Source organism: Anabrus simplex, chromosome 14, assembly GCF_040414725.1.
Source record: "Anabrus simplex isolate iqAnaSimp1 chromosome 14, ASM4041472v1, whole genome shotgun sequence".
NCBI lineage: Eukaryota > Metazoa > Arthropoda > Insecta > Orthoptera > Tettigoniidae > Anabrus > Anabrus simplex.
In genome coordinates, this window is record NC_090278.1 from 96,378,679 (window position 1) to 96,405,908 (window position 27,230).

The 27,230-nt window shown below is 41.2% G+C and overlaps 3 protein-coding genes across 5 annotated transcripts in view; 2 read left to right on the plus strand and 1 right to left on the minus strand.

Annotated features, from left to right (window-relative positions):
- LOC136885539 (uncharacterized) overlaps nucleotides 1–27,230 on the minus strand; it is a 392,796-nt gene that overhangs the window by 198,960 nt on the left and 166,606 nt on the right. The gene's annotated exons all lie outside the window — the stretch shown is intronic.
- LOC136885538 (uncharacterized) overlaps nucleotides 8,124–27,230 on the plus strand; it is a 50,115-nt gene continuing 31,008 nt past the window's right edge. For 2 of the 3 annotated variants that reach the window (XM_067158152.2, XM_067158154.2), the window contains exon 1: nucleotides 8,346–8,363. In XM_067158152.2, the coding sequence (XP_067014253.2) occupies nucleotides 8,361–8,363 (3 nt within the window). In that variant the 5' untranslated portion in view covers nucleotides 8,346–8,360. Of the gene's footprint in view, nucleotides 8,216–8,345; nucleotides 8,364–27,230 lie in introns of those variants that run through there. The other variant, XM_067158153.2, reaches the window with a different exon arrangement.
- On the plus strand, nucleotides 8,373–20,365 carry Prp16 (ATP-dependent RNA helicase l(1)G0007). Its single transcript, XM_067158141.2, has 2 exons — nucleotides 8,373–12,206; nucleotides 19,901–20,365. Exon 1 carries the CDS (start codon nucleotides 8,495–8,497, stop codon nucleotides 12,173–12,175), a length of 3,681 nt encoding a protein of 1,226 aa, XP_067014242.2. The 5' UTR covers nucleotides 8,373–8,494; the 3' UTR covers nucleotides 12,176–12,206; nucleotides 19,901–20,365.

Here is a 27,230-nt window from a genome sequence, read left to right on the forward strand (position 1 = left end):
AATGGATTGTTTACGATGCTTATTACCAAGTTTCTTGAAACCGTTAACCCTTCTCTGTTAATACCATCCATGTTCGAATCACTCATGTTTTCACTTGTTCTTAACAGTCCTCACATGGCAACTTAGGAGAAATTTTTAAAGCTACACAGCTGGAAATATGGAGAAGTGTTGAGTTACGTATTTCTTGTCATCTACAGACATTAAATTGTAAAGAATATCCTCTTAGCTAGGTATTAACCCTGGAGAGGGCGCGTAATAATAACTCCGTGAGGAGCACACGGTGTTTTAGACCGGGTCAGGAAAATGTAGCTACAAATTAAACAAAAACTATATTTGATGTTACAAAACTAGTAAATAATTTTGAACCAACTTGTACATAATGTTCAAAGGTATTTTAACAATAGAAAAATAGGGTGTTAAAGAGTTGACGTTCATCCTGCGTGATCACTAGATTCTTGACTTTCCGTACCGCACAGTCATGTCACTGCCAAGTGTTCTGTGTGGATATGTCGCTGGCATACACTACATTTAGTCTTTGGTTTTCAATTGCAGTAGGCACATCTTCCAGTTCTTGTGGAGCTGCTGAGGGCTCTTCTGACATGTAGTGAACGTTCCTAAACACGCACACATCATGGGGCACGTCAAGAGCTCCAGACCAGGTTTGTCAAACAATGCACTTAGGCTGAAACTGAAGAGCGTGACGAGTAATTGTGGATGGATTAACTCTCCAGGGTTAATAACAATTATGACTTCTGCAGCTGTGCGAAGACAACAGTGGGTAGAACAGAATGGTTTGTAATTAACAATGGACTAAAACATGGAAGTGGAGTGTCACCTTTACTGTTGGGGAGAGAATGAGCAGGTACAACAACAGTAGATTGTACTGAATAGAGGGATTGAACAATTGGGGATCAACATGGAGAAGAGTAACACTGTGGACATGAGTAGAGGAAGTCACCATCATCATCATCATCATCGTTGACCATCTCCAATTCCCCAGGTGTTGTGTAGAAGTCCTCACCATCTTTGTCTGTCCATGAATCATTGTTCTCTTGTAACCTTCTCCCAATCTTGTCCTTCCTCCTCGGCATCTTTCTTTACTAGATTGGCCCATTTTTCTCTGCAACTGCCCACTGGTCTTTTTCCTTTTACTTCTCTTTCCCATTTCCTTCTTCCAGTCGTGCTTGCACTCATCCTTCTTACATGGCCAAACCACTTCAGTCTTGCTTTTTGTATCCTTTGTAGTAAGGAGTCTCCTATTTCCACTTCCTCTCAGGCTTTTTTTGGTCTTCTGTATCATGGTGCATAGGAACTTAGTTGTCTCATTAATGTGGTGGTTTCCAGGATATACATGAGGATCGGGGTTATAATAGGATTTATATAATGTCATAATGGTACTTGTTTATCCCACAGCAGTTGTCTTAGTTTGTGGTAAAATTGAGACGATGTAGGGAAGGAAAAGCTATCTAAACTGGAGATAGTAGAACGTTTCAAATACTTGGGAAGTGAAGTGACAGAAAATGGAAGACTGGGTATGAAAATTAGAAGAATACAACTAAAATGTTTTCATTCCTCCTCTGAAGGACGACGCGGGCCTCATAGACGGCCGGGAGATTCGTGACGATGAAGGAGATACTCTGAGAAGGTGAGGGATGGCGGCCGTGGCCAATACTAGGAACTGTCCCGGCATTCACCTTAGTGCAGGAGAATAGGAAACCATTCTCAGGACAGCCGACGGTTGGGGCCACCCGTGAGGTCCAAGCCTGCCCCGTCTTCCCAATTCAGAGCCATGGCTACCCTTCCTCTGCTCGGTTGGCCGGTCGGAGTGCAGAGCTGTTGGACCACAGAGCAGCCGGGGCCACTCGTGGGCCAAGACTCACTTTGCATCCACCGACTGATTAATGTGGAATATAGATGTAATAATGACTCACACGTAGCAGAAACCTGGACAGTGACTCGGAGAGATGATTGTACAGCAGAATAGAGGCAGGAGTTGGTACAGATGACAAGGAGGGTTATAGAGTGAGAAATGAAGACCTATGCAAAGAGCTAAATGTGCAGAAACTAAATGACAAACTGGAGAAGAACAGATTGAGATGGTTTGGACGTGTCAAGTGGATGAAAGAAGAAAGACTGATGACGATGGATGGACTCTGAAGAACAGCATAGGACCATGGTACCTGGACTGGAACACAGTGTTCGACGAGGAACCATATTTGTTCCCATCCGGTGTTGGGTGGAAAAGGGGAAATGATGATGTTCTTCAAACTGTTCGTCCATATCCCTGATTGTAGAATGTAGACTTTCTTCATCAGAACTGAAATACAGGGATTCAGTGTTATTTCATATCATGCATTTATTCCATGAATATTTTAACATGTTTTTGGGCTTGGGGTCTGTCTAGAATTAACGTGAACAGTTTTGCACCGACAATTTTGCTTAACCTTGGCAACCAGTGCGGAGAACCTTGGTTTTTGCATCTATTATCTTGGTGAGACTGATGTTGTAATTTCCACCACCAAATTGTCTGTACGTTTCATTCCTTGGGAACATCTTCAGCTATGTTACGTTGCATAGGTCCCCCTGTGGGTGGGGGACGCAGGCGAAGAATACACCAATGGTATCCCCTGTCTGTCGTAAAGGGCGAATAGAAATGATCTATTTGAACTATGAAACTACTTGTAATTAGTACCACCACGCGGGGAACACCATGGGTCACCTTTACTTGTGCGTAGCACCACTATGTTAGGTACACAGTAGGTTTGTGATTAATAGCGACATTGTATGAATCAGGGTGGGTTTTACAGTACCTCTGATTAGTACCACTATATGAGCGACACCTTGGGTCTGCCTTGCCTGTGATTAGCACCCACTATGTGGGGAACACCACAGGATAGTACGAGTCCCTGTAGTTAGTACACTTATGTGAGGAACACCATAGGTTTGCGTTGCCTGTAAGTGGCGCCGCAATGTGAGAAACACCATAGGTCTGTGTTATATGTGTTCATTACATTACCTATGAATGATACCATAATCTGTGGAATACCGCAAGTCTATGCTACTTTTTATTAGTACCGCAACATGACAAACACCATGGTTCTACTTTCCTAGCAATAAATACCATTATGAGGGGCCGATGACCTGACTTTTGGACCCCTTTAGACTACAAGCATCATTGGTTCACTGTTGTGCTTTAGAAGCAGTCCCTGGGTCAGTAATGTTATTGTTTAACGCTAGTTTCTGGGAATGTGGGGCTTTGTGGGTCGGATCCACTGATGGTTTTAAATTCATATCCATCCATTCATTCTTTGTCATCATGTTTTGAATTCTGGTCAGTGGATGATTTTGGATTTTTAAATTGTCTTTACATTTCGTCTCATTTTGTACCATTAGGGGCCGATGACCTAGATGTTAGGCCCCTTTAAACAACAAGCATCATCATCACATTGAATAGGTGAAATTACAAAGCATATTTTATCTTCTCAAAAAACATCATAAAAAGTACCTTGTTATGTTTTAAAAACAACGTGAATTTATAAAAGATAAAAATGATTGAAATCTGTGAGGAGGGTTGAATGAGGTGGTGAAATAGGAAGGGAAATGGATCTACTGTGTTCTAAACTATTTTAAAATTATTCCTATTCTATGCATAGAAATCAAGACAACAAAACCTGTTGACGGACATATTTAACAGATGTCTACTAACAGGACTACAGTATACCAAACAACCGGTGGACACCTGGAAAAAAATGATATTCAGTGGCAAAGGCAGTATGGATGGAAAAAAAAAAACTGATACAGGGAAGTGGCCCTTGATAACAACACTTTAAAAATGTATATATATGAAAATCCTGACAGACGCTCTCTAAAAGAAGTTTGATTACAAGTAATGTAACTTTTCCCTCTGCGAAAAGCTAGTGATCAGGAATATCTCCAGTAAATGAAACTCTGTGTTATATCAAGCGAACTGCAACTCTGCGTTGAAGGTGCCAACTTGTAGTGGTAGAATCTTTGGCGACCAAGGCCTGCAATAACGACTAATGTGATGTCAAAGACACGTTTTGTCGCGTTACATTACCCAAATTTTCGGATGACCCTCCAGCCAAGGCCGTACCCAGACAGGAGGTTACGGGGGTTTAACACCCCCACCCTGAAATAAATTTAACTCTGTGAATTTACTGTAAACAGCATATACGGGTTTTTAAATAGCCTACAATAAATTAGAAATTTTGTTAGAACGAGCATTTGAAAAATAAACGACTGAATTTAACCTATAAAATCTGTGCCATCTTTAAATGTTTCTCTATGAATATAGTTAACAAATTCATTGAAAACATAAATGGAAATTTTAATTTCGGTGAGATATACGGATTGTTTGTTTTATGTTCTTAATACATTTTGCACCATAAATATCAGATTCAATAAACATATAAAAATATTTTCTTGTTCTCGAGCCACTGCAAGATTTTAAAAAATAATCAAATTTTTAAGTATTTTTAATAGAGTGAAACATGCTGTTACTTCCATTTTAAAACAAACTGCGGAAATCTTTGTCGTACTGCACGCACACGTTAAAGTGTGTTCTGCCACCCAGTCCGCAATGAATTTACCTTTCTAATCCATCCGTTGAGATGTAGAAACTACTGATCTAAAACAGTTTCAAACTTTTCATTCTGTAAAACCTATTTGAAAATTGAAATTTGTTAACAGATTCAAATACCTTGGATTAACTTTACAATCTAACTTACAGGGAATTTATTCAGCTACCACGAACAAGAGATAACTACTATAGTTTTTGTTTTCGGAAGCCCCCTCCGTAAATCTGCCTTGGCCCCAGCCATAAGACATTATACCAGGATGCCAATCTGGATCTGCAAGCCCTCTCTGGATCAGTTAGAGCAGTTGCTCCTATGATTGCAATCGGTAGTGCGAGTGCAGCATTCCATCCGGTGGGCAAGGGGAGGACGGAGGAACAGTACTGAACGTGTGCTCGCTTGTAGTTTCAGACTTCCAGTAGTGGTGCGCTAGTGACGTAATAAATACTGTTTTATAAGTATGAAGGAGGCGGATATATGAAAATTATACATTCTCATTTATCGTTAGTGTTTATATTATTATTATCATCCACCTCTGTGGTGTAGTGGTTAGTGTGATTAGCTGCCACCCCCAGAGGCCTGGGTTGGATTCCCGACTCTGCCACGAAATTTGAAAAGTGGTATGAGGACTGGAACGGGGTCCACTGAGCCTCGAGAGGTCGGCTGAGTAGAGGGGTGTTTGATTTCCTCCCCAGCAATCCTCGAAGTGGTTTTCCCTGCTTTCCCACTTCTCCAGGCAAATGCCGGGACGGTACATAATGTAAGGCCACGGCCTCTTCCTCGTCTATCCCTTCCCATCGTCCCACCCCCCCTTCCCCACAAGACCCCTGTTCAGCAAAGCAAGTGGGGCCGCCTGGACGAGGTACTGGTTGGTCCGACTACCGGGCGAATTGGCCGTGCGGTTAGGGGCGCACAGCTGTGCACTTGCATCCGCGAGATAGTGGGTTTGAGCCCCACAGTGGGCAGACCTGAAGGTGGTTTTCCCATTTTCACACTAGGCAAATGCTGGAGCTGTACCTTAATTAAGACTATGGCCACTCCCAGGCCTTTCCTATCCCATCGTTGCCATAAGACCTATCTGTGTCGGTGCGACATAAAACAATTGTTTTTAAAAAAGTATCCCCGACCCAAGGTCTCGCGCTCCAGGACACTGCCCTTGAAGCGATAGAGGTGGGATTTCAACACTGAGTCCGAAGGTGCAACCAACCCTGGATAAAACGGAAAGAAGGATTATTATTATTATTATTCGTTCCACTAATCACTTCTGTGGTTTCCTGCGACGTCGAGGTGCCGGCATTTTGTTCCACAGGAGTTCTTTAATGTATCGGTAAACCTGCCGTCATGAGGCTGTCGTATTGGAGCTCGTTCAAGTACCACCGACAAGGTCGGAATTGATACCGCAAACTTGAGCTTAGAAGGCTATCGCTCTAGCGTCTGAACTACTCACTCCAGTACACCATATAAAAAATTCCAAATTTCTCTTCAGTAATAAATGAGCTACGAGTAAAATTCGTGTAAGAGCATCGTATATAATACATGTGTACATGCAATGGAATATAATTATTACTTAAAAATGTTTGCTATTAATAATATTGTAAATGCATTGCAAGGGTATAATATATGGCAATATTCAATCTACATTATTCTGTCCACTTGCACCTATTGCAAACTGAATTTCAGCAGATCAAAATCTGTTATTCATAGCGTAACAAGTAATGCGGCAATCTTGAAATGATTGCAGCATTTGAATGACAAACGTAGGAAAACCCATGCATCTGTGGAATAAGCACTGAAACCTACATAGTAATTCCACCCTAGATTACCGTTAACACATCGCCTACATTAAAGCATTTGAATTTTTCGCCAGTGAATTCAATGGGAGGACTACCGGAGGTCTCCGGAGAAAGAGCGAGAACAACAGCTCCGATCCGCTCCTACCGTTCCCAGTTCTAGACAAGAATGAGTGTTACAGTATAGTCCGTCTTCGGATCCCGAGTTGTTGGGGGAGGGGGTGTATTCAAACCTGGCAGATGTAATCGAATTTTTGAAGGGCGGAAGAAAAGTCCATTCGACTCTGCATAACCTACGATGTAGGCATGTAAACGATCTTTACATATTTGGTGATCACCCGAGAAAATTAATTAAAATCTCAGCCATAGACGCCCAAGAGATTCGGTTTGCTTTGCAGTCTAGTACGCCTAGAGTAAAGTTGAACGTCGAAATTGATGACCAAACAGCCGGATGTCGTCAAATTAAAATACGTTCACATGGTAGCTGAGAGCATACGATTATAAAACAAGCCGTAAAATATCTACTGGGAAAAATAGAAGACATGTCAACAAACCAAAAGAAAATTACTACACCGTCTTCATTGATTACAAGAAAGCATATGATGAAATAAGTAGACAAATGCCAATAACAAAAATGAAAACGATCGGCGGAAGTCATACAGTAGCAACAAACCGTGAGAGGTGTAAAAAGCCCATTGCTATTAAAATAGCCACGACGGATGGTTGCCCAGTTGTACTTCCTTTTAAAACAATAATCACCAGCACCACGACGGACATAACATAACGGGGATTTTCAAGTTGCTACGGAGATCACGATATGTAGGCAGACGACATGACCCTGGTATTTAAAAGAATGACAAACTCTAGGCGCCTTGAAACCTGTGAGAAAGGTGGAACTGATCGAATTGGACATAAATATGTAGGTAATTAAAGTGTTCAAATGTCATTCGGAAAAGAGGGAAGCCCGCATTATTGCGGAGAAAACGACCGCTGAAAGTTGTCAATAAATTAAAATAGCTTGGAGTAAGTTTACAGCCTACAGGGAATTTATTCAGCTACCGCGAAAAAGAGATAACTACAGCAGTCGCCGGAGTAATATATAATACAATATCAAAAATATATCTTAGCTATCCGTAAGTGCAGCAATCCTGCTAACTTATCTGAAACCTCAATATCACCAATCGCAACATACGGAATCAGCATTATATCGGAAAATCTGACGCTCAGCGACCTAGAAAAAGGAACTGAAAAATTATAATCACGCTTCTTGAAACGTGGGTGACTTCAAGGTTTTTTTTATGAGTTAGCCAAAGATAGCTTCTTTATCGAGGATCTCCGTTTCAAAATGCTGCATCCCTCTACTGGATCATAATACGATATTTTAGAAAAGAAATGCGAAGGTAGAAACGAAATGGATTGAAGTAAATCACGAACGAAAGCATTTCTTCACGAGAAACCCCTGATCCATCATGTAAGGCGTAAAACGAAGCATAGGCATGCCATCCGCCCTGGGTAAACTGTATTTGTGATGTATGTGAGAAGTGCAAAAAGTGGTCAATATTGGTGTTCTGTGATGTTACTAACGAGCTATAGAATATGAATAATTCAATTTATTAAAATTGGTTGGTCTATTTCTCTTACAGAATCCTTGGTTGGCCTGGACGAATCTTTGATCGGTTTGGATGTTTTTACTCCTTGACGTTCGGGTATATATACTCCGTGTTTTAGAGCATTCATAGTTGCCTTGCGCTATTTGGTGCATTTCTCTTATATGCTCCTTGGTGCATTTTATATTCCATGAAGACAGCTGATTGAAGTTCGGGCTTGTTGGTGAGTAAAATTATGGTCGTAATCAGTGTAGAAAAGCTGCAGCTTAGCATTTGTCGGTTGTATGTTAGTTGTTGATTATTTGTTTTTGTTAATGTTGAGGTTGCAACGTACTGCAACCCTCGAGTTATCAATCTGAACGTTAAACATGGTGCGTTGAAGTGGTAGCGTCCTATGAATGTTTATTGAGTGAATGGATGTCTTTTTCTGTTGTTGTTATTACGATATGTTAACATTATTTTGTGGAAGACCTAAATAAACGTTAACTATTCATAATCTGCAATGGATGACGACGAGAAGAATGTCTATAGGCTGGAAAACAGCGAGAAGAATGAAACAGTCGGTCTTGTTGTGCGAAAGAAATCAAATTCTAATCCAATATTTAAGGTTCCTGCTCCCAGACCATCTGTTTTGGGGTTGCAGAGACTGGCGGAAAAGATAAGAGAAGAAGAGAGTGAAAATAAAGTTTCTAGGATTCATTCATACACCGGTTCTGACGAAGGAAATGATTCTGATAGTTTCAGTAAGAAGTTACACAAGCACGTAAAAGAGCGACATTATCGCCCAAGTGTGGAAGAGTCACCATCACACACTGGGGGAATATCTAAGGAGGCTCGTGACCGGCTGGTGGAACGGCTTCAGAAAAACAGAGAGCGAGGTGTCCATGCATCCACCAAGGAGAAAGAAAAAGAGAGACGGAAACGTGAGAATTCGAGGGACAGAGATAGAGGGAGGGACAGACGCAGACATTCTCGTGATCGTGAGAGGAGTCCGCGAGATGGCAGCGAGAGGAGTCCGCGAGATGGCAGTCGAAAGCATGACCATAGTGACCGCAGGAACCGAGAGGGTGGAAGTGATGGCGATTGGGATCGGGAGTCTGTTCGCAGTGGCTACAGCAGTCGAGAGTGGAGTGAGACTCCTCGCTTCAAGGATGAGCCTCTTACACCAGTCATAAAAATAAAGGACCCTACTTCAAAGACGGCATGGGATGAAGACGATATCACACCTTCTCGTCGTTCTAGTTGGGATCTTCCCACTCCGCAAGCCCATCGACAAGATGGTGAATGGTCAGAAAGAGGTTCTAGGAGAGGTCCATACCTAGACGATACTCCTCGCCCTACTCCTGCCCATAAATACAATGCTTGGGTTCGAGACCGCAAAAGGTCTGGTGCTACCCCATTGCCTGGCAAAGAAAATTCATTGAAGTGGTCCTCGGCAGAGGATAGAGAGATGTGGGAAGAAGAGCAACAAAGACTGGATCGTGAATGGTACTCATTGGATGATGGTTTCGACGAAGATCTCAATCCATTCCGCAACTTGAGTGAAGAGTACACTAAGAAAAAGGAAGAACAAATGGAACAGAAGAAAAGAAAGCGAATGTCTGCTCAGCAGCGTCAAATTAATAAGGATAATGAGTTATGGGAAAGAAACCGCATGCTTACTAGTGGTGTTGTCCAAGCAGTAGATGTTGACGAAGATTACGATGAAGAGAACGTAGATCGTGTTCATCTGTTGGTTCACAATATTGTACCCCCATTTCTTGATGGACGAATAGTATTTACTAAACAGCCAGAACCGGTTGTACCTGTTAAAGACCCTTCATCAGACATGGCTCTGGTAGCGAGGAAAGGCTCTCCGCTTGTGCGTGCATTTAGAGAACAAAAGGAGCGGCGAAAGGCACAGAAAAAACATTGGGAATTGGCTGGAACAACCATTGGAAATATCATGGGAGTTCCCAAAAAGGACGACAAGGAGGAAGCTAAGGACGATGAAATGGATTATAAGGCTGGACAGAAGTTTGCTGAACATATCCAGGATTCTTCTCATGCAAGCAGTGAGTTCGCCAAGAAAAAGACTATACTTCAACAACGTCGTTATTTGCCAGCTTTTGCTGTTCGTCAGGAACTGTTAAATGTAATTCGTGAGAACAGTGTAGTGATCATAGTTGGCGAGACAGGTAGCGGAAAAACCACGCAGTTGACTCAGTATCTTCATGAAGATGGTTATAGCAAATATGGAATGATAGGGTGTACGCAGCCGAGACGTGTTGCAGCTATGTCCGTGGCCAAGCGAGTCTCGGACGAAATGGCTACTCGTTTGGGTGAAGATGTTGGCTATGCCATCCGTTTTGAGGACTGTACTTCCGAGAAAACGGTGATAAAGTACATGACCGATGGTATATTGTTGCGAGAATCACTAAGGGAATCAGACCTGGACAACTACAGTGCGATTATCATGGACGAAGCCCACGAGCGGTCCCTCAGTACCGATGTTCTCTTTGGGTTGCTTCGAGATATAGTTTCTCGTCGTCAGGATCTAAAACTGATAGTTACTTCAGCAACTATGGATGCTTCCAAGTTTGCCATGTTTTTTGGGAATGTACCCACTTTCACTATTCCAGGACGTACATTTCCCGTCGAACTGTTCTTTAGCAAAAATCCAGTTGAGGATTATGTGGACTCTGCTGTAAAACAGGCATTGCAGATTCACCTGCAGCCTCACGAGGGAGATATACTGATTTTTATGCCCGGACAGGAAGATATTGAGGTTACGTGTGAAGTGTTGTCAGAACGACTCGCCGAGATCGATAATGCGCCTCAGCTCTCGGTCCTACCAATTTACTCCCAACTTCCATCTGATTTACAAGCTAAGATCTTTCAACGATCCCCCGAGGGACTTCGCAAGTGCGTAGTAGCTACCAACATTGCCGAGACTTCACTCACCGTCGATGGAATCATGTTTGTGGTAGATTCGGGCTACTGTAAGTTGAAAGTGTATAATCCGAGGATAGGTATGGATGCCTTGCAAATCTACCCGATTAGCCAGGCTAATGCCAACCAGCGCTCTGGACGAGCTGGAAGAACGGGGCCGGGACAGTGTTACAGACTGTACACCGAGAGACAGTACAAGGACGAGTTGTTGGTAACAACCGTGCCTGAGATTCAGCGCACTAATCTGGCTAATACCGTGCTCTTGCTGAAATCTTTGGGCGTTCAGGACTTGCTTCAGTTCCACTTCATGGATCCTCCCCCACAGGACAATATACTGAACTCGTTGTATCAGTTGTGGATACTCGGTGCTCTGGATAATACCGGAGCTTTAACCCCACTGGGCCGTCAGATGGCAGAGTTTCCTCTCGACCCGCCTCAGTGTCAGATGCTGATAGTATCGTGTCAGATGGGTTGCTCGGCAGACATTCTCATTATAGTGTCCATGTTGTCTGTCCCGTCCATATTTTATCGTCCCAAGGGACGTGAGGAGGAAGCAGATTCTGTTCGGGAAAAGTTTCAGGTTCCAGAATCTGATCATCTGACCTATCTTAACGTGTATAACCAGTGGAAGAGCAATAATTATTCAGCCTCTTGGTGTAATGATCATTTTATCCACATAAAGGCGATGCGTAAAGTACGTGAGGTGCGGCAGCAGCTCAAGGACATAATGGTGCAGCAGAAGATGGAGGTGGTGTCCTGTGGCACGAACTGGGACATCATCCGCAAGTGTATCTGTTCGGCATATTTCCATCAGGCAGCACGGCTGAAGGGAATTGGTGAGTACGTTAATTGTCGAACGGGCATGCCCTGCCATTTGCACCCCACCTCGGCGCTGTTCGGCATGGGATTTACGCCCGACTACGTGGTGTACCACGAGCTCATCATGACGGCTAAGGAATACATGCAGTGCGTGACGGCCGTAGACGGGCACTGGCTGGCCGAGCTCGGACCCATGTTCTTTTCGGTGAAGGAGACGGGCCGGTCCGGGAGTGCCAAGCGACGCAAGGCGCAAGAACACCTGCAGGAGATGGAAGGCCAGATGAAACTGGCTGAAGATGAAATTCGCGCCCGCAAAGAAGAACAAGAACGGAAGGTTTTGGCAAATGCGAAAGTTGCCGAGATAGTGACTCCAGGAGTTCGTGAGCCAGGAACTCCTAACGTTCGCAGGACACCGGGTCGCTTAGGACTTTAAGTGAATGTGAAGAAGTTTAATACAGAAGAAGGTGATGAAAAAGCAGCTTATTGTATAATTAATCTCAAAATTAAGTTCACATTCAATCAGCCTGTCTGTACTATTATGCAGCATATGTTGTTTTAAGGGCTTCTTCAATGTGTTGGACTCTTTGGAGAAACATTCAGTGATAACTTGGTATAGACACTGAGAAGGGGCAGAGATCTGTGAGGTGTGAAATACAGCGACATTCTTTTGCCTATGCGGGGGATTGTCACTCGCCAGGTTGCCAGTGCTGCTAGCTTGTCTCCTGCCAAGCACTTTGCCGTAATGCGCTTCTCAGTGCCACAAGTTCCCCTCCTTTGCAGTCTGCCGAGAGCCTTATCGGCGTCAGTTTTAGTTTAGTGAAGTGCTCGCATGTTTAGTACTCAATGTGTTGTTCCAGTGCAATTTTCATTACGTGAGCTTGTGTATATACACAGTACGTCCTTAAAGTACAGGAAATCGTGTATGAAAACATTGTATGACTCTTTGCTGGTGGGCGCAGAGTGCTTGGCAGGAGACAGGCTCGTAGTGCAGGCGGTCGGGCGAGTGATAATCCCGTTAACAGATAAAATAATGTCCCTGTAGTAAGAGATTTCAGAGTCCCTCAGAATGTGTTGTCAACTTAACTGAAAAATAACATTTAAAAAACTTTCTACAAAAGTAAAATATTTTTGTAATTGCATTTATTTTTATCCCTGTTTTTATTAATACTTCTTCAGAAACTGAAACTTGTCTAATTCAAAATCGGGAATAATTTTATTCTTTTTTTGGTCCCTTCAGCTTCGAATTAACCAGTTTTGTCTGTACATGTTAACTGGGTAAAACTTCCGCAAGTGGGCCGGGCATGGCGCGCCTCACACTTCGCTCGCTGTAGACACGGAGGCTTGGCGGCGGGTGATGCTGTCACTAACTGTTGAGAAAATGTGACGGTATGTTACAACTACTAAATTAACTTTTTTTCTTGCCGTGCGGGCAGTATGCGCCGCGGCGATAGTTAAGAGCCTCTCGAAGGGAGTGTGGCCTCCCACTGTTCTCATGACAGAGCTTGGCCTGGATTTACAAAGACAGGTTACAGCTACTAAATTACATTTTCTTCTTGACGAGCGAGTGTTTTTATTTTGCGGGGGTTGGTGTGGCGCGCATGCAACCTCTAGCGGGAAAAAAGTTACATAGACTTCTTCACAGCTGATCGGAGCTGGCCAATGGGAGTAAAGTTAATGGTGGCAATTTCTTCTTTCATGCTGTCTTGCTTTCAATTTTCCTATATAAGAAAGAATATTTTTTGGGACGGGATGGTGGGATTATAGCAAGCATAGAGGAAAGATCTCTCCTCTCTGGTACTCCAGGTATTGTAAAACGTTCCTTTTCAATCTGTACTAATGATTACCAATGCTGCCACCGTTAACTGTTCATTGTTAAGGACTATGAGATACTGAAATGTTAACCAGTAATGGATGTCATTTGCAGTGCCACAGACTTTACGGTCAAAGAATGTGCTACTGAATATCCAAATCAGTTAGCCTAAATGAAAAGTATTCTTGGCCTGGATTTGTTATATGAAATGAAACAGTTGGTTAAATTTCTAACAGTTTGTCAGCATTGACACCGAGTTACAAATGTTTACATGTAATAAATCTCATTGTAGACCGTAACTTTAGGCTAAGATTTATTTTCGGCTGATGATGCTTACGACTGTTAAGCGAAACATGTCCCATCTTACAATGCCTGTTGTAATGTTTATTTCCTAAATATAGGAAAGATAAGTATTGGAAAGGTGGTGTTTACAAATGTTTCCCAAGCGTGGAAAGCTGATGGAGAACTGAAGTTTTGAATCAACATGTCAAAGCTGAATTCTGTTTAGATAGTTATAAATTGTGTACCTGATAAGCAGAATGACTTATGTTCAATTTGTTAATTTTACAGTATAAGCTAAAACAGTTATTATTTTCTCTAAACCTACCCATTTCCTTACGAGTTTTGTGTCTGGTTTTTGGAAATTCCGTTACCAAGGTTTGTCTGGCGTTTCTGGTCCCAGTAACAAGACTCCTTCCAAAAACTGTTGGATATATTTTTCCGTTCTTCACTTAATTTTTCAGCACATTTTGTTCTACATTTACACAGAGGCTTAAGTGTATGTGCTGTGACTTCATTCCCACATTCCCCCCGTTAACCTGCTTTTCTTAGCACTATTTCTTTTCCAACTTCAGGGATAACTGATTCTTTTTCTCCCGTGATATATCTCTCCTTGTACTTTAAGGTAATTCACATGCCTCTATAGAATTTTGACATTCAGAAATTTAAAAACTTAAACTGTATGAAAACTATATTAATTGCAATAATGATAGGGTCAATATACTTGGGTACAAAAAATTAAAACTGATCATCCTGAGAAACCCTCTTTCAGGTTCTAAATTTGGGTCCAAGTTGAAGTGAGATGAGCAATAACCAGTATTTGTATTTCAAGTTTAGGTGCAGAGTTTTATGGTAATAAATGGCACTAATACAGGATTAATAACAGTGATCATTAAGATATTACTAATAATAATACAGCATACATTATAGAGACATAATTTAAATCAGTTTAAGTTAGTAATACATGCATTGTGTACATTGAAGTTGATGGTTAGGGCCCGATTTCACAAAGCATAGTCGGTAACAAAATGTAAGCTAATACCTCTTCAGTAAGAAGAAACATAAAAATATTTACCTCTCACTTCACGAGCTTGCTGCGAATATCATCTTCCCTCTTGAAAAACTATTCATTTAACAGTAGCTTATAGTTATGCTGAACTCCCACAAAACTTTAAACTTCTTGTAGCTTACAATAATTTCACTGTTGTTATTTTCATGCTAATTCGCAGCCAGTTCATGCACTAATGGAGATCTCTTATATTCGCATAACACAGGAACACAGGGTAATAATTGCTTTTGCAGTAACAAGCACACTTTAATATCTTATTTCAGTAATGCAGACATAAGACGAATGTCCATTAACATTCTTCCTGCAAATTAGCAGATTACTTAGAAGAGAAAAGATGGGTGCCCCTTATTCCGCAGATGTGTTCGATTATACTGGATACTAAACTGGCCATAACTCAAAACAAATTTTTTTTTTTTTTTTCCTATTTTGCTTTACGTCGAACCGACACAGGTGGGTCTTATGGCGATGATGGGATAGGAGAGGCCTAGGAATGGGAAGGAAGCGACCGTGGCCTTAATTGAGGTAGGTTATAGTCCCAGTATTTGCCTGGTGTGAAAATGGGAAGTCGCAGAAAACCATCTTCAGGGCTGCCGACAGTGCGATTCGAACCCATTATCTCCTGGATGCAAGCTCACATCTGCGCGCTCCCAACCACACAGCCAACTTGCCCGGTAAAAAAATATTTTATATGCCCTTTTGCCTCGTAGGGATGGAATTATTGAATGGTAGTGAGTTGGGGATTTTTGAAAATGTCAACCATTAATGTATGGCATTTGCTGTGCCACAAACTTTTCAACATTGGTACAACAATTTATTTGAAGACTTAATTTGAATAACTTAATCATTATGCCGTGTTTTATATCCATGTATATGTTGGGTTATCATTGATAATACAGTATTGCCAGGCTGAGTGGCTCAGACAGTTAAGGCGCTGGCCTTCTAACCCCAACTTGGCAGGTTCGATTCGATCCTGGCTCAGTCTGGTGGTATTTGAAGGTGCTCGAATACGACAGCCCTGTCTCGGTAGATTTACTGGCACGTAAAAGATCTGCGGGACTAAATTCCGGCACCTCGGCATCTCTGAAAACCGTAAAAGTAGTTAGTGGGGCGTAAAGCAAATAACATTATTATTATAATACAGTATTTACAATGATGATCCTAAAGAATCAAAGTATTGCACTAAAGAAGCCCTTAAATAGGATGAAAAATCAATCACTACGGATCTTCATTTAGGGCTATCGCCCAAGTGACAGATTCCCTATCCGTTGTTTCCCTAGTCTTTTTTTAAATGTTTTCAAAGGACTTTGAAATTTATCAAACATTTTCCTTGATAAATTATTCCAGTCCGTTGTTCTTAGTTCTATAAATGAATATTTGCCCCAATTTGTCCTCTTGAATTCCAACTTCATCTTCATATATATGCTGCACAACAGAAAATATTAACTGGCTGATTAAATGTTAGCTTTACTCATCAACCTGTATTTTTAGACTTTCTATTCTGAAAACCCTGTGTTCTGTACCTCCATTGACTAATTGTAGAAACTGTGTTGATTCTAGACATTTTAAGTACTTTGTTGAGTTGTGAGATTTAGGCCTGAGGTTTAGAACAAAAATTACCGTTAATTTAATGTGTTCTATTGCCAGGATTGGAAGGAAAACTTGTCTGTTAACCCTTAGTACAGATCCAGTGTAAACTCGGGGGATAGAGCCATCTTTTGTGGATGAGTGGTGGATACTGTTTTTGTTACTGAAAGTCAGACTAGGATGTTAATAAAAGTAACAACAGAGTGAAATAAAATCATGTTGTTTATTATCATGCATATTTTTCCACTTTCCTTTAACAACTCTGGCATTAGTGTGCATAATAACATCTCTTTGGAATGTTATGGAGGAAACCGTTAACTTGTTCAAACTATGGTGCTTTAATACTTCTGTAATATGGTACACAGAAATGCTCTTGTTTTTTGACATAACACATTTTTCACTACTCGTTTCAGAACATCAAGTTGTAATTGAAGTGGTCAATGCAGAAACCTCTTAAGTGCCAAAGAAGTTTGTCAGAAAAAAAGAAAGAAAAACTTTTGTTTGTAAGAAGTGACAAAATGTTGAATCATGAATGTTGTTTGTACAGAAATTAATCAAGCACCAATTTGAAAGTAATGCACAAACAAACAAACAATGTGTGTTAAATTTACAAAGCCTAAACATTTTAGTGTGTTGACAAGCGAGATATGTTGCCATTAATGCTTTCACGGCCCGTACTTATAGACATAATAGTGTATAGGCTTTTGAGCTTATGCTGTGTCAAGAAAATAAGGTGAAATTCTTAACGTTTTGCAGAAAACTGTGCTCTGCGAAACGTTAAGAATTTCACCTTATTTTCTTGACATGGCATAAGCCCAAAAGCCTATACACTATCATGTCTATGTGAGATATGGCTTCTGACACAGTGTATGTATGAGGCAACAGTAACTTGGTTACTTCGAATCTGAAGAGTCCAGGAAAGAAAGTTTGAAATTAACCATAAATTCAAATTAATATCTCACACTGTACTGACCTGAATCTCAACTTTTTTACTATCCCTACTACTCTTTCAGGAGTTCCCCGATGTGTAGTGACATAATATGACAGTTTATAACTGTTTGGTTCTTCATTCTGCTGAAAGAAATTAGCTACATTAATAAGAAAACATATGGTAACAGAATAATACTTGGAAAAAGGAAACAACTAAATTAAAATAGAATTTGAAATAGAAAATCTACATACATTACTTAAATACAAAGCCTGTTTTCTAATTAAGAGTCATTTTTAAAAATTAAAATAACCAAACATTTTATTTTCAAACCACAGTTATTTTTAGGTTTTATATGTGTTTATTTTTCTACATAGTTGCCTTAGGCACTTGTCATACCTTAAAATTAATTTTTGAAATCCCCTTCAAAGAAGTCTGCTCTGACAGCCAAGAGTTCGCAGCTGTTTTAATTTCTTCAGTGTCTTTGAAATGCTTCCCACCAAGATGATGATTCAGCTGCCAAGAAAGGTCGGAGCAACGTCAGGGCTATATGGTGGTTGATTCAAAACTTCCCACCTGAAAGAGTCAATCAGTTCCCGAGTCTGGACAGCAGTGTGAGGCGTTGCATTATCGTGAAGGAGCAAAATTCTCTTTGTCAGCATGCCACGTCTTTTGTTCGGAACTGCACGTCCGAGTCATAGAGAAAATCTATTGATAGAGTGGTTATCGTGAATTTTTGTGTCAATTGCAGTCACCAAATCTTCTGTGATCTCAGATGGTCGACTTGGTCACGAACATTTTCACGGTCATGTTTAAACTCTTACCCATTTTCACACTTTACCTTCGCTAATTGGTCAAAGCTGACGATTAATGCCGGTGTGTTTCTTGCACTCAAAAAACGTATTACAGACCGTATGTCATACGTGTCGGGCGATTCAATAATCTTGAACTTTTTGAAGATGCACAGTTCAGCGTTATGCCTTTCAGCATTTAGTGTGCAAGCCTCTCTGAATTTACTGCCGCCATAATCCTCCATTTGTGGCCTTGTTTAGTTCTATACCTCTTACCTTTAAATTGTTGTCTTGGTGTCCCTCTACTTCTCTTACCCTCTGTAACAGAGTCCTCTATACTCCTAGGTAACCTGTCCTCCTCCATTCGCCTCACATGACCCACCACCAAAGTTGGCTTGTGATCAGAGCTTCATTGATCAAATTCATTTCTAACTCGTCATTCCGAGTAGCCTCCTGCCGTTGTTCCCACCTGTTTGTGCCAGCAATTGTTCTCGCTGCTTTCATGTCTGTTACTTCTAATTTATGAATAAGATATCCTGAGTCGACCCAGTTTCAGTGTCGCCCACATGGCAGATTCCCTATAGTTATTTACCTCATATTTACATTTATTTATAATTATTTACATAGCTTTTTCTTAAATATTTTAAATGATCTTGGAAAGCAAGGTTGGCCTAAAAAGAAATAACTTCATTAAATGAGAAAGTATAATACTGTTACCATAGGTCTTCTTTTTCAGGTAGTTAATGAGTTTATTACTAAAAATTAGTTTTGGCAAACTGAAGAAGCTAACAGTTAAAAATTTAGTCGAAACTGAAAAGAGATGGCCTCAGATATTACAAAACAAACCAAGAAAAAAGGACAAAAACTGTGCAGGGGTTTTACCATGAAATCGCTTCAGAAATGCACATCAGTCATGACACTACAAACATTATTAATTCTCTACCAACTTGTTTAAAAAGCTGGTGATTTTGATTTGTTTCTTTGATTTTGTTTGTACGATAACTTTGAACTCTTGAAGTTTGTTTATCTATCGATACAGGTAATAATTCACTTCCATTTTGTCGTCCCACAGAATTCAGTTCAATTTAGTTGTCCTTTGGTAGCAAAGCCTAGCCATTCTTGCGGATATTTTACCAAGCGTCTCCACCTTCCGAGCCTTCAGTGGAATGTCTGCTGATATCTGTGGTGTTCAGCGTTTAGGCCCAACGCATGGATTTTCCTGGTTACCGAATCATTGTTAGCTACCTAGAAGGCTATTCAAGGAGCTCACTTTACGGAATTCTGATAAGCTACTCTGGTTTTTAAAATGCATTTTTGATTATTTTGAAGCCATCAGGCGGCCAAGAGCTTTTACTTTCCTTCGCTTCACGACTGCTACAGTTCTGTTTCGGGCTAGCACTGTTTCCCCTCATAGGCAGTGTTCCATCATCCTTTATATACAAGAATTCTAATATGGTATTTTACTTCAGATTAAATGCGAGAAGAGTTCAAGTGTATTAAAAAACTAAAATATTAAGAACTGAGATTTTGAGTTTCTAACAGAAATTTAAATGTATACATGTTCTCTTTTGTATTCCTCTCTCATAATGTGTTCACCTCATTTGATGTTTTGTGCTATAAATGTTTGTACTTTTCAGGAGTGGAATCATTGTTTATGGTCTGATCCATTGATTTTCTTCTGCTGTTTTCTGATCTAGCCTTCAGCCCTTCATTGTTGTTCTGGATGCACACTGTCCCTGTGAAAAGCTAAAACAGATGAGACTTTGAGGAAAACAATTGCTGGACATACCTGGGATGGGAAGAACATAGCCTCTATCGCTTGCCTATCATATTAGTGTATTTAGTCTTGGCTACATTTTGCATAAAAACTGAATGTTGATCAATTTTGGCACTTGGCTGGATTTTGAGCCGATCACTTCAATTACTTGTATATGTTTAGATGACATTGAAGAAGAATAAATTTGATGAAATGATTTAACACAAATGCAGTACCTGTATATAATTATTAATTACAAAACCTGACCATCAACAAGACACAAATGTATTACTGATTATTAAGATGTCTGGGGAGGCAGACTGACCCTCGTCAATCATTGATAGGAAGCTTTCCTTTCATTGAAATTTCCTCAATGAATGTTGGTAGAATTCCTGCTGCACCCACTAATAAACTGTCCATAGTTATAGATTTCCTTGATGTCCGAGGATACTGGCGAGTAAGCCGACTGATTCTTGAGGTTTGTGTCTTGTGACTGTTCTTTGCTTAATTCTCATTGCGTCCAAAATGAATTAATTATATCAATAACTAGAATATTCCTTCATAACAAAAAGTGTTGGCGATACAGCCTTGAGTTGTGCCCGTGAGCCGAATGGTCTCGCAGTGGCTGTCCCCTTGACACAAGCTTCATACTGGAGCATTTTGATTGACTCGGATTTGGAGTTTTTGAACAGAATCTTTGTTACCTTAGAATTATTTTATCTTTGCTTTCCATTACAGAGTGCCAGGCTGAATGCTTAGACAGTGTAGCACTGAGTTTTAAGTGGGTGGGTTCGATCCCAGGTCACTGTGCTGGTAATGGTATGTGGCCTTCGGAGAGGCCTGGAGCGGGTCTTTTAAGTCAAGGCACCTGTGAGGTTGGGACCCTGTCGAGGATGAAATCTGTTGTTTTACGACGGCACATACACCCAGTTCCCGGGGCAGAGGAAATGAACAAAAATCCCACTCCCACCAAAGGCTGGCGCGTTCACCTGTCAGCCACGGAGCTGGTATTTGGAGGTGCTCATTTACTGGCACATAAAAAGAAGTCTTGTGGGATGGCATTTGGACACCATAGCATGTCTGAAAATCTTGAAATTAGTAAAACCAGTAACACATGTTTGTTCCGTGTTGACGTTGGCATCTGAGGCTATTTAAATGAGACAGCTTCCAATGTGGAACTCGTCAGGGTCACATTAGATGGTAGCAGTTATTGTATTGCCAGTACATCCTGTTGGTATCGTTGGTCTAAGCCATAAACAAACTGGCCATCTCAGGCTCTAGACTGATGAGGGCTACTAAAAGCTATAGCAATTGAAATGGACATCATTAACATTCAAACCAGGTTTCTTTTTAAATCAAGTTTTTCATTAGTATTCTGTGAGTGAATTGTCTGGCCACATCTACTAACATAATAACAAATAGGGGCCTGAAGCAGCTTGCCTACTGTATCGCTGTCCATGGGAGAAACGGTCATCCCTCAAATCCACGTTCGCCACCTACACAAATTGGCCCTGGGTGCAAAGCAGATTTGACAGGTAACTGAAAGAAGTAATCTTACAGAATGACTGGAATGCATGGTATATAAACATTTTTGTTGTTTTTTTCTAGCTAAACCCCTTAGGGGTGGAAATTTGAGTGTATATCGGACATAGAAGAGCAACTCGAAATTATGACAACAAACCGTTTCAGAGAAATTAATATCTTGATTTTTGGGACGTGACCTCCGTTTCATGCCCTTAGGAATGTAGTTTTTTAAATCCATTCACTGTGAGCACTTAAGATATAAGGCCAAAGATCTGTGAAATTTGAACTTCGTGCATTTAGTGGTGTCAAAGATATCTGCCTGTGAGTGCTATTTGACTAAACATAACTTTTAAACATACATTTCAAGTTTTTAACATTTTGCACATATTTGGAGTTAATAACAAATCAAATGAGACATTTTACATCATAGGTGCCATAGTTTTTTCATAATTTTCCTTCAACAACAGAATTAGTATAGATAATAATAATATTCATAATCCTGACAAAGTCTTGCATACTTTGCAGCCGTTTTAATTTGTAAACCAGATTTCTAGTGGACAGTCTATGGCAGACTTTTAATTAACTTTGTCAGGTAAACACCAAATGTGTCATGAGAGATCTTTTACATGCCGGTGTTTGACATACAGTGGGGAAACAGACTTTTCCCCGCCCTTAAAAAATCGGCTCGCTTTCATCTCGGTATCTTGGGTAGTCAGTCTGAATTAAGAAAAATCAGAATTCAACAACTTATTTTCCAAAATGCTCCAGATGTACCAATTTTTTGTTTTCTGATTTGAAACTTAGTTGGTAAGCTTAGGAAAGTGAAAAGAGTTATATATATATATATAATATTATATTTTAAAAATTTTGTTAAGTCGTTTCAGGTATTAAAATCTGTCGGTTTTTGTGTGTGTTGAGCTCCTCCACACTTGCATGGTGGCAGATAGGAAAAACCTCATTTATACAGCAAGTTGTCGTAAAATGATTCAGAAGGGTGCTTTCATGGCATGTTCAGTTGCAGCCGGATGGTTGGGCACTTGAATAAGGTGAATTGTTTGTTGTTAGTGAAGCATTTCTCAAATCCTTCCGTAAGTTGTTATTTCAAAAGAAGCACCAAACATCAGTCAACGGTGGTTGGCTAACAGATGGAAGATTTTCTTGTTCTTCAAATGGAATGAATATTCTGGTCAGCAGCAGCGTGAAGCCTTGGTGTAGGTGGAGCGGTGTCTGCAAGTTTGATTGGCTTCTCTGTCCCTGTAGAGTTGTCCACTTTGTGCACAATATTCCAGAATCAAGTATTTGTTGCTGTCTGCAAAGATTCCCAACTAGTTGAGTCTATCTAAAACTGTGAAGTTGTGCATAAACTCTGATAATCTTATATGCAGAGAAAATTACTCTTTAACTGTATCCAATGGCAGGCAGTTCTAGGAGAACTCTTCTGAGTTGGCCTAAACTTAGTTATTGGTGTGCTCATTCCTGTACAAATTTAAAAGCAGTATAATATTAAATTGGGTAATGCATTCACGTTATCAAAATATTTAATGGAACGATTCAGATTGTTTCTAAACAGTGCTTTTGCCTAGTTTTCTGAAAAAATATTTTAAAATGAATGTGATTTTATTACGTAAAGTTTTATGCAGCCAACGGCCGGATACAATAGAGTGTTTAGTGACACAATGAACTATACATATATAGAGATACATGTGTACATATTTAATCTGAGCTTAGTTCAGTCAATGAAAACTTCAATTTCTTGAATCTAAGGGCATGGTATCTGTCCTACTGCCAAATGTGAATATGCTGTGTTCTGAACTAATAAAATAACTTTCTAACATTGTCATGTTGTATGGTGAATTGAAGTTGGCATGCTTTCTTGGAGACAAACATGTGGCATTTGGTTTCACATATTCTCAATTGAAATCACTGCTAGGTTGCTACACTTTTTTTTAATCAGGGTTGGTTTTCTGATAGTTGAGTGACAAAGCACTGAACTACAGAAAATAAACACCACCAAACAATGTCGCTAGTGACAGGCAGCGCCGTGCCCCTTTCACAGACTCGTGTTCTTTTGAAAGTCAAGATTCATTCTTTAAAACTTTTTTTATGGTTTCATAATACCGTGTGGGAATAAAAGCTTCGTTACAGGTTCAGATACTGTGTTTTGCATTCCCTTTCCTCAAAACCTGCCTACAATCAACAGGGTTACAAAATAACAAAATCAGGATGGGAATATTTGACATGGAACAGAATAATTAAATGCTGGGAACAACAAAGGATAATTTAAAAAAAAAAAACAAAATAACCAGTTCGCAACCCAATGACAATCGCTACCGACTGCGACTGAACTAACCTCATATATAGTACCTGTCAGTATATTTATGTGATAGCCAGAAGGAGGGTTTTGGAGATCTTCAAAGAAGTGACAATTTGACTTGCTTTTAGAAGGTGTGAGCTTCTAAAAGGCTTGAAAGAATACAAATACCTGTTACTACTGTCAGACAGAACAAACATTTTGTGGGCTTCATCAGGTTGTAAACCTTAATTGAAACTCTCCCCTTGAAAGTATATATAGTACTCTCATATATATTATATATATATACACTTAAGAAAATGGAAATTGCGACACCATGAAGGCATTGGTCGTTTGTGTTGATTTTCAAGATATGGAACAATGCCATGTAGGTATGTAAACAATCAAAGTTTCAAACCCATTGGATTGTTGCTACATGTCTCCCCACGTGATTGGTCGCGGAGAAATCAACTCCAGTATACGGACTCTGGTGTAGCATAGTTGACTTGCAGTCTGTGCAGTGAAGTGTTCCCCGTCAAACATGCCTCAACGACAGAGTAGAGCACGCTGCCAACAACTGTCGCCGTTTGAGAGGGCTCAGATAATTGGGCTGTGTGAGGCTGGATTATCGCTAAGGACTGCCGCTGCACGTGTTGACCGACAGGCATCTACGGTACAACGTGTATGGCAGCAGTGGCCAAATGAAGGTACCCACACTCGTAGACCTGGCACAGGCCCAGCGTGACAGACAACTGTGAGAGAGGATCGCCGCGACATTCGGATGGCTCGTATGGAACCCCATGCAACAGCAGCGCAAATTCGAGCAGCTATGGCACCCTGCGTTACAGAACAAACAGTTGGTAATCGCCTGCGTGCAGCTGACTTATGAGCCCATGTCCCTGCAGAACGTGTTCCATTGACCCCACAACAGCGAAGTGTAAGGCTGGCCCCTGGTGTCGATAAAGATTGACGTGGGTCGACGAATGGCATAGGGTCTTCTTTGGTGATGAATCGCGCTTATGTCTTGCCCGTAGTGATCGCCGGAATCGTGTGCGCCGACGTACCAGGGAGAAGGGCCGCCCAGATCTTGTTGTCGAGAGGCACACAGGACCAACACCAAGCATTATGGTCTGGCGAGCTATTGGCTTTAATGTGAATTCACAATTAGTGCTTGTTGAAGGCACTATGACTGCTCGACAATATGGTGATAGGGTACTCAATCCAGTGTTTGTCCCTATGATGGCGAACATTGCTAATGGGATGTTTCAGCAGGACAGTGCCCGGGTTCACACTGCACGCATCTCCAGAGAAGCTCTCCACGACATCACAATCTTAGAATGGCCTGCCAGATCGCCGGACCCCAGTCCTATTGAGCATGTGTGGGACACGATGGGTCGACAACTGGCCAACTGTCCTCAGCCACCCACAACTGTGGAACAACTGACTCGTGCAGTGCAGCAAGCATGGGCCACAATTCCTCAGGAAGCGATCCAGGGCCTTATTGACTCCATGCCTGGACGAATTCATCAATGTATTGCAGCTCATGGTGGGCAAATCCTGTATTGATTGTTGTCCAAACTTGCGGTCAGAGGGACCTGGAAGTGTAATCATCGAAGCACAACCGAACACTCGTCCTGCATGTTCAATTGCAGCAATGTAGCACCACTCCTTCTGGGTGTTGCAATTTCCATTTTCTTCAGTGTATATACTTTTTTTTTTTTTAAGCGCACACTTTCGTCTAATTTTATTGATAATTGCCTCTACATATTGAATCTGTGACTCTCTTGATTTTGGGGTAGGTGTGCAAAATGCAGGTTTCAAACCAGAAGCAAAAATTGATCATGGGAAAATAGCTGTCTAGGTACTTGTTGAAACCTCTGACTACTTTTTGTTTAAAGAAGGGCTGTTCATCCATAACGATGTAATTTTATCATGTATGTGTTAAAAAAAAATAAAGGAATTGTTTTCATTGGTGAACTTGTATCTTCTTGTTCGTACTCAAGGATTGAGGGTTTTCTGCTCCGATGGAATCTTTTTCTAGGTCATCCTACAATCTGTCCTCGGTGTCTGTACCAGGGATGACAAGCACAGCTTGTGAAGGTTCTGTCACCCTGAATGCAGCTTTGAAACTTTTAGCTGAGTCCTGGCATTGCTTCCACTTCCTTGTGCCAGGTTCCTCACTTTCATCTATCCTGTCCGACCTTCCTTGGTCACCTCTTTTTCTTTTCCGACCCCAGCGGTATTAGAGCACTCGAAGTCTAGGGAGTCTCATTTTCACACCCTTCGCGGCCCTTGTCTTCCTTTGTCCGATACCTTCATTTTTTGAAGTGTTGGTTCCCTTCAATTTTTTTCCTCTCTGATTAGTGTTCTATAGGATGATTGCCTAGTTGTACTTCCTTTTAAAACAATCACCACCACCACCTGGTCCGACTTGACTTTAAGGTTAGATTTCTCGAAAATTTGCGACAAAATGTGGCAATGTGGGAACAGTTACAAGTTAAAAATGCCATTGTTGGTCCATACTAACAATAACATACTTAAAAATAAAAAGACTTGAGGTTTTCGTCTTTTCAATACATATTACAATCACATAAGCAATTGAATTACATGACTATGAAAAATATTCGCAGGACGTGTTTCATCTCTTAGGGTCGTCATCAGCTGCATATTTCCATCATAGATTAAAATAGACACATACAGGCAGTACATAGTTCTCATATGTTCACTAAAATCGGAAAGAAATAGTGCTTAAAACCACCGATTAGAATTGTTACGTGTCGGCCCTGTGGTAGCCCTTTTGGTACTTTCAGGAAGGGGTGGTGTCTCAGAAGACGCGGCATCTCCCAGCAGGCTTGTGGGGTGGGGCTGGTCTTTAAGGTATTGGCTTACCTGTGAGTTTCTTGGAGATTCAGCGGGAATGTTCTGGCTCACATCACACGAGCTATGGAAAGGGAGGCTAACCGCGGACAGACAGGCAGTCAGTCAGTGAGTTGGGGCACGGTGGCTGGGCTGAGGGCGACAGAGGTGTTGGCTGTCGCTCGTGTCCCACGGAGGTCTGAACGAGGAGCCATTGTTGGTATCGGAGCGTCCAGAGAGTTGCTTGACTGAAGACTGCGTCCTACCTGAGAGCAGTGTGTGCTTGTGTATTTCCGTGGACTGAGGATCGCCGTAAGTCAGCGAGGGAAGCCGCTATCGTTAGTGTGGGGGTCCTGTTGTTCACCGCATGTGACTGTCTGTGGAGTCGAAGCAGCAAACAGTCATCGTGTGTTGTGAAGCCCATAGTCCTGTTTTGAAATCCAGCTGTCCACATGCAGCCGCTCTATGAGAATTAGCCGTCCCCAGGTAATAGCAACAGGCCGGAACGCCTCCTGTACCATAAGGAAGAGAAACCTTAAATAGACAGCAATTAACAAGCGTGGCCATTTGTACTCTCTCTTTCTGTGTGTGTGTGTGTTGC

Excerpts from the sequence above, each read along its gene's own strand:
- Prp16 (XM_067158141.2), top strand. The coding sequence starts at position 8,495 with ATGGATGACGACGAGAAGAATGTCTATAGGCTGGAAAACAGCGAGAAG.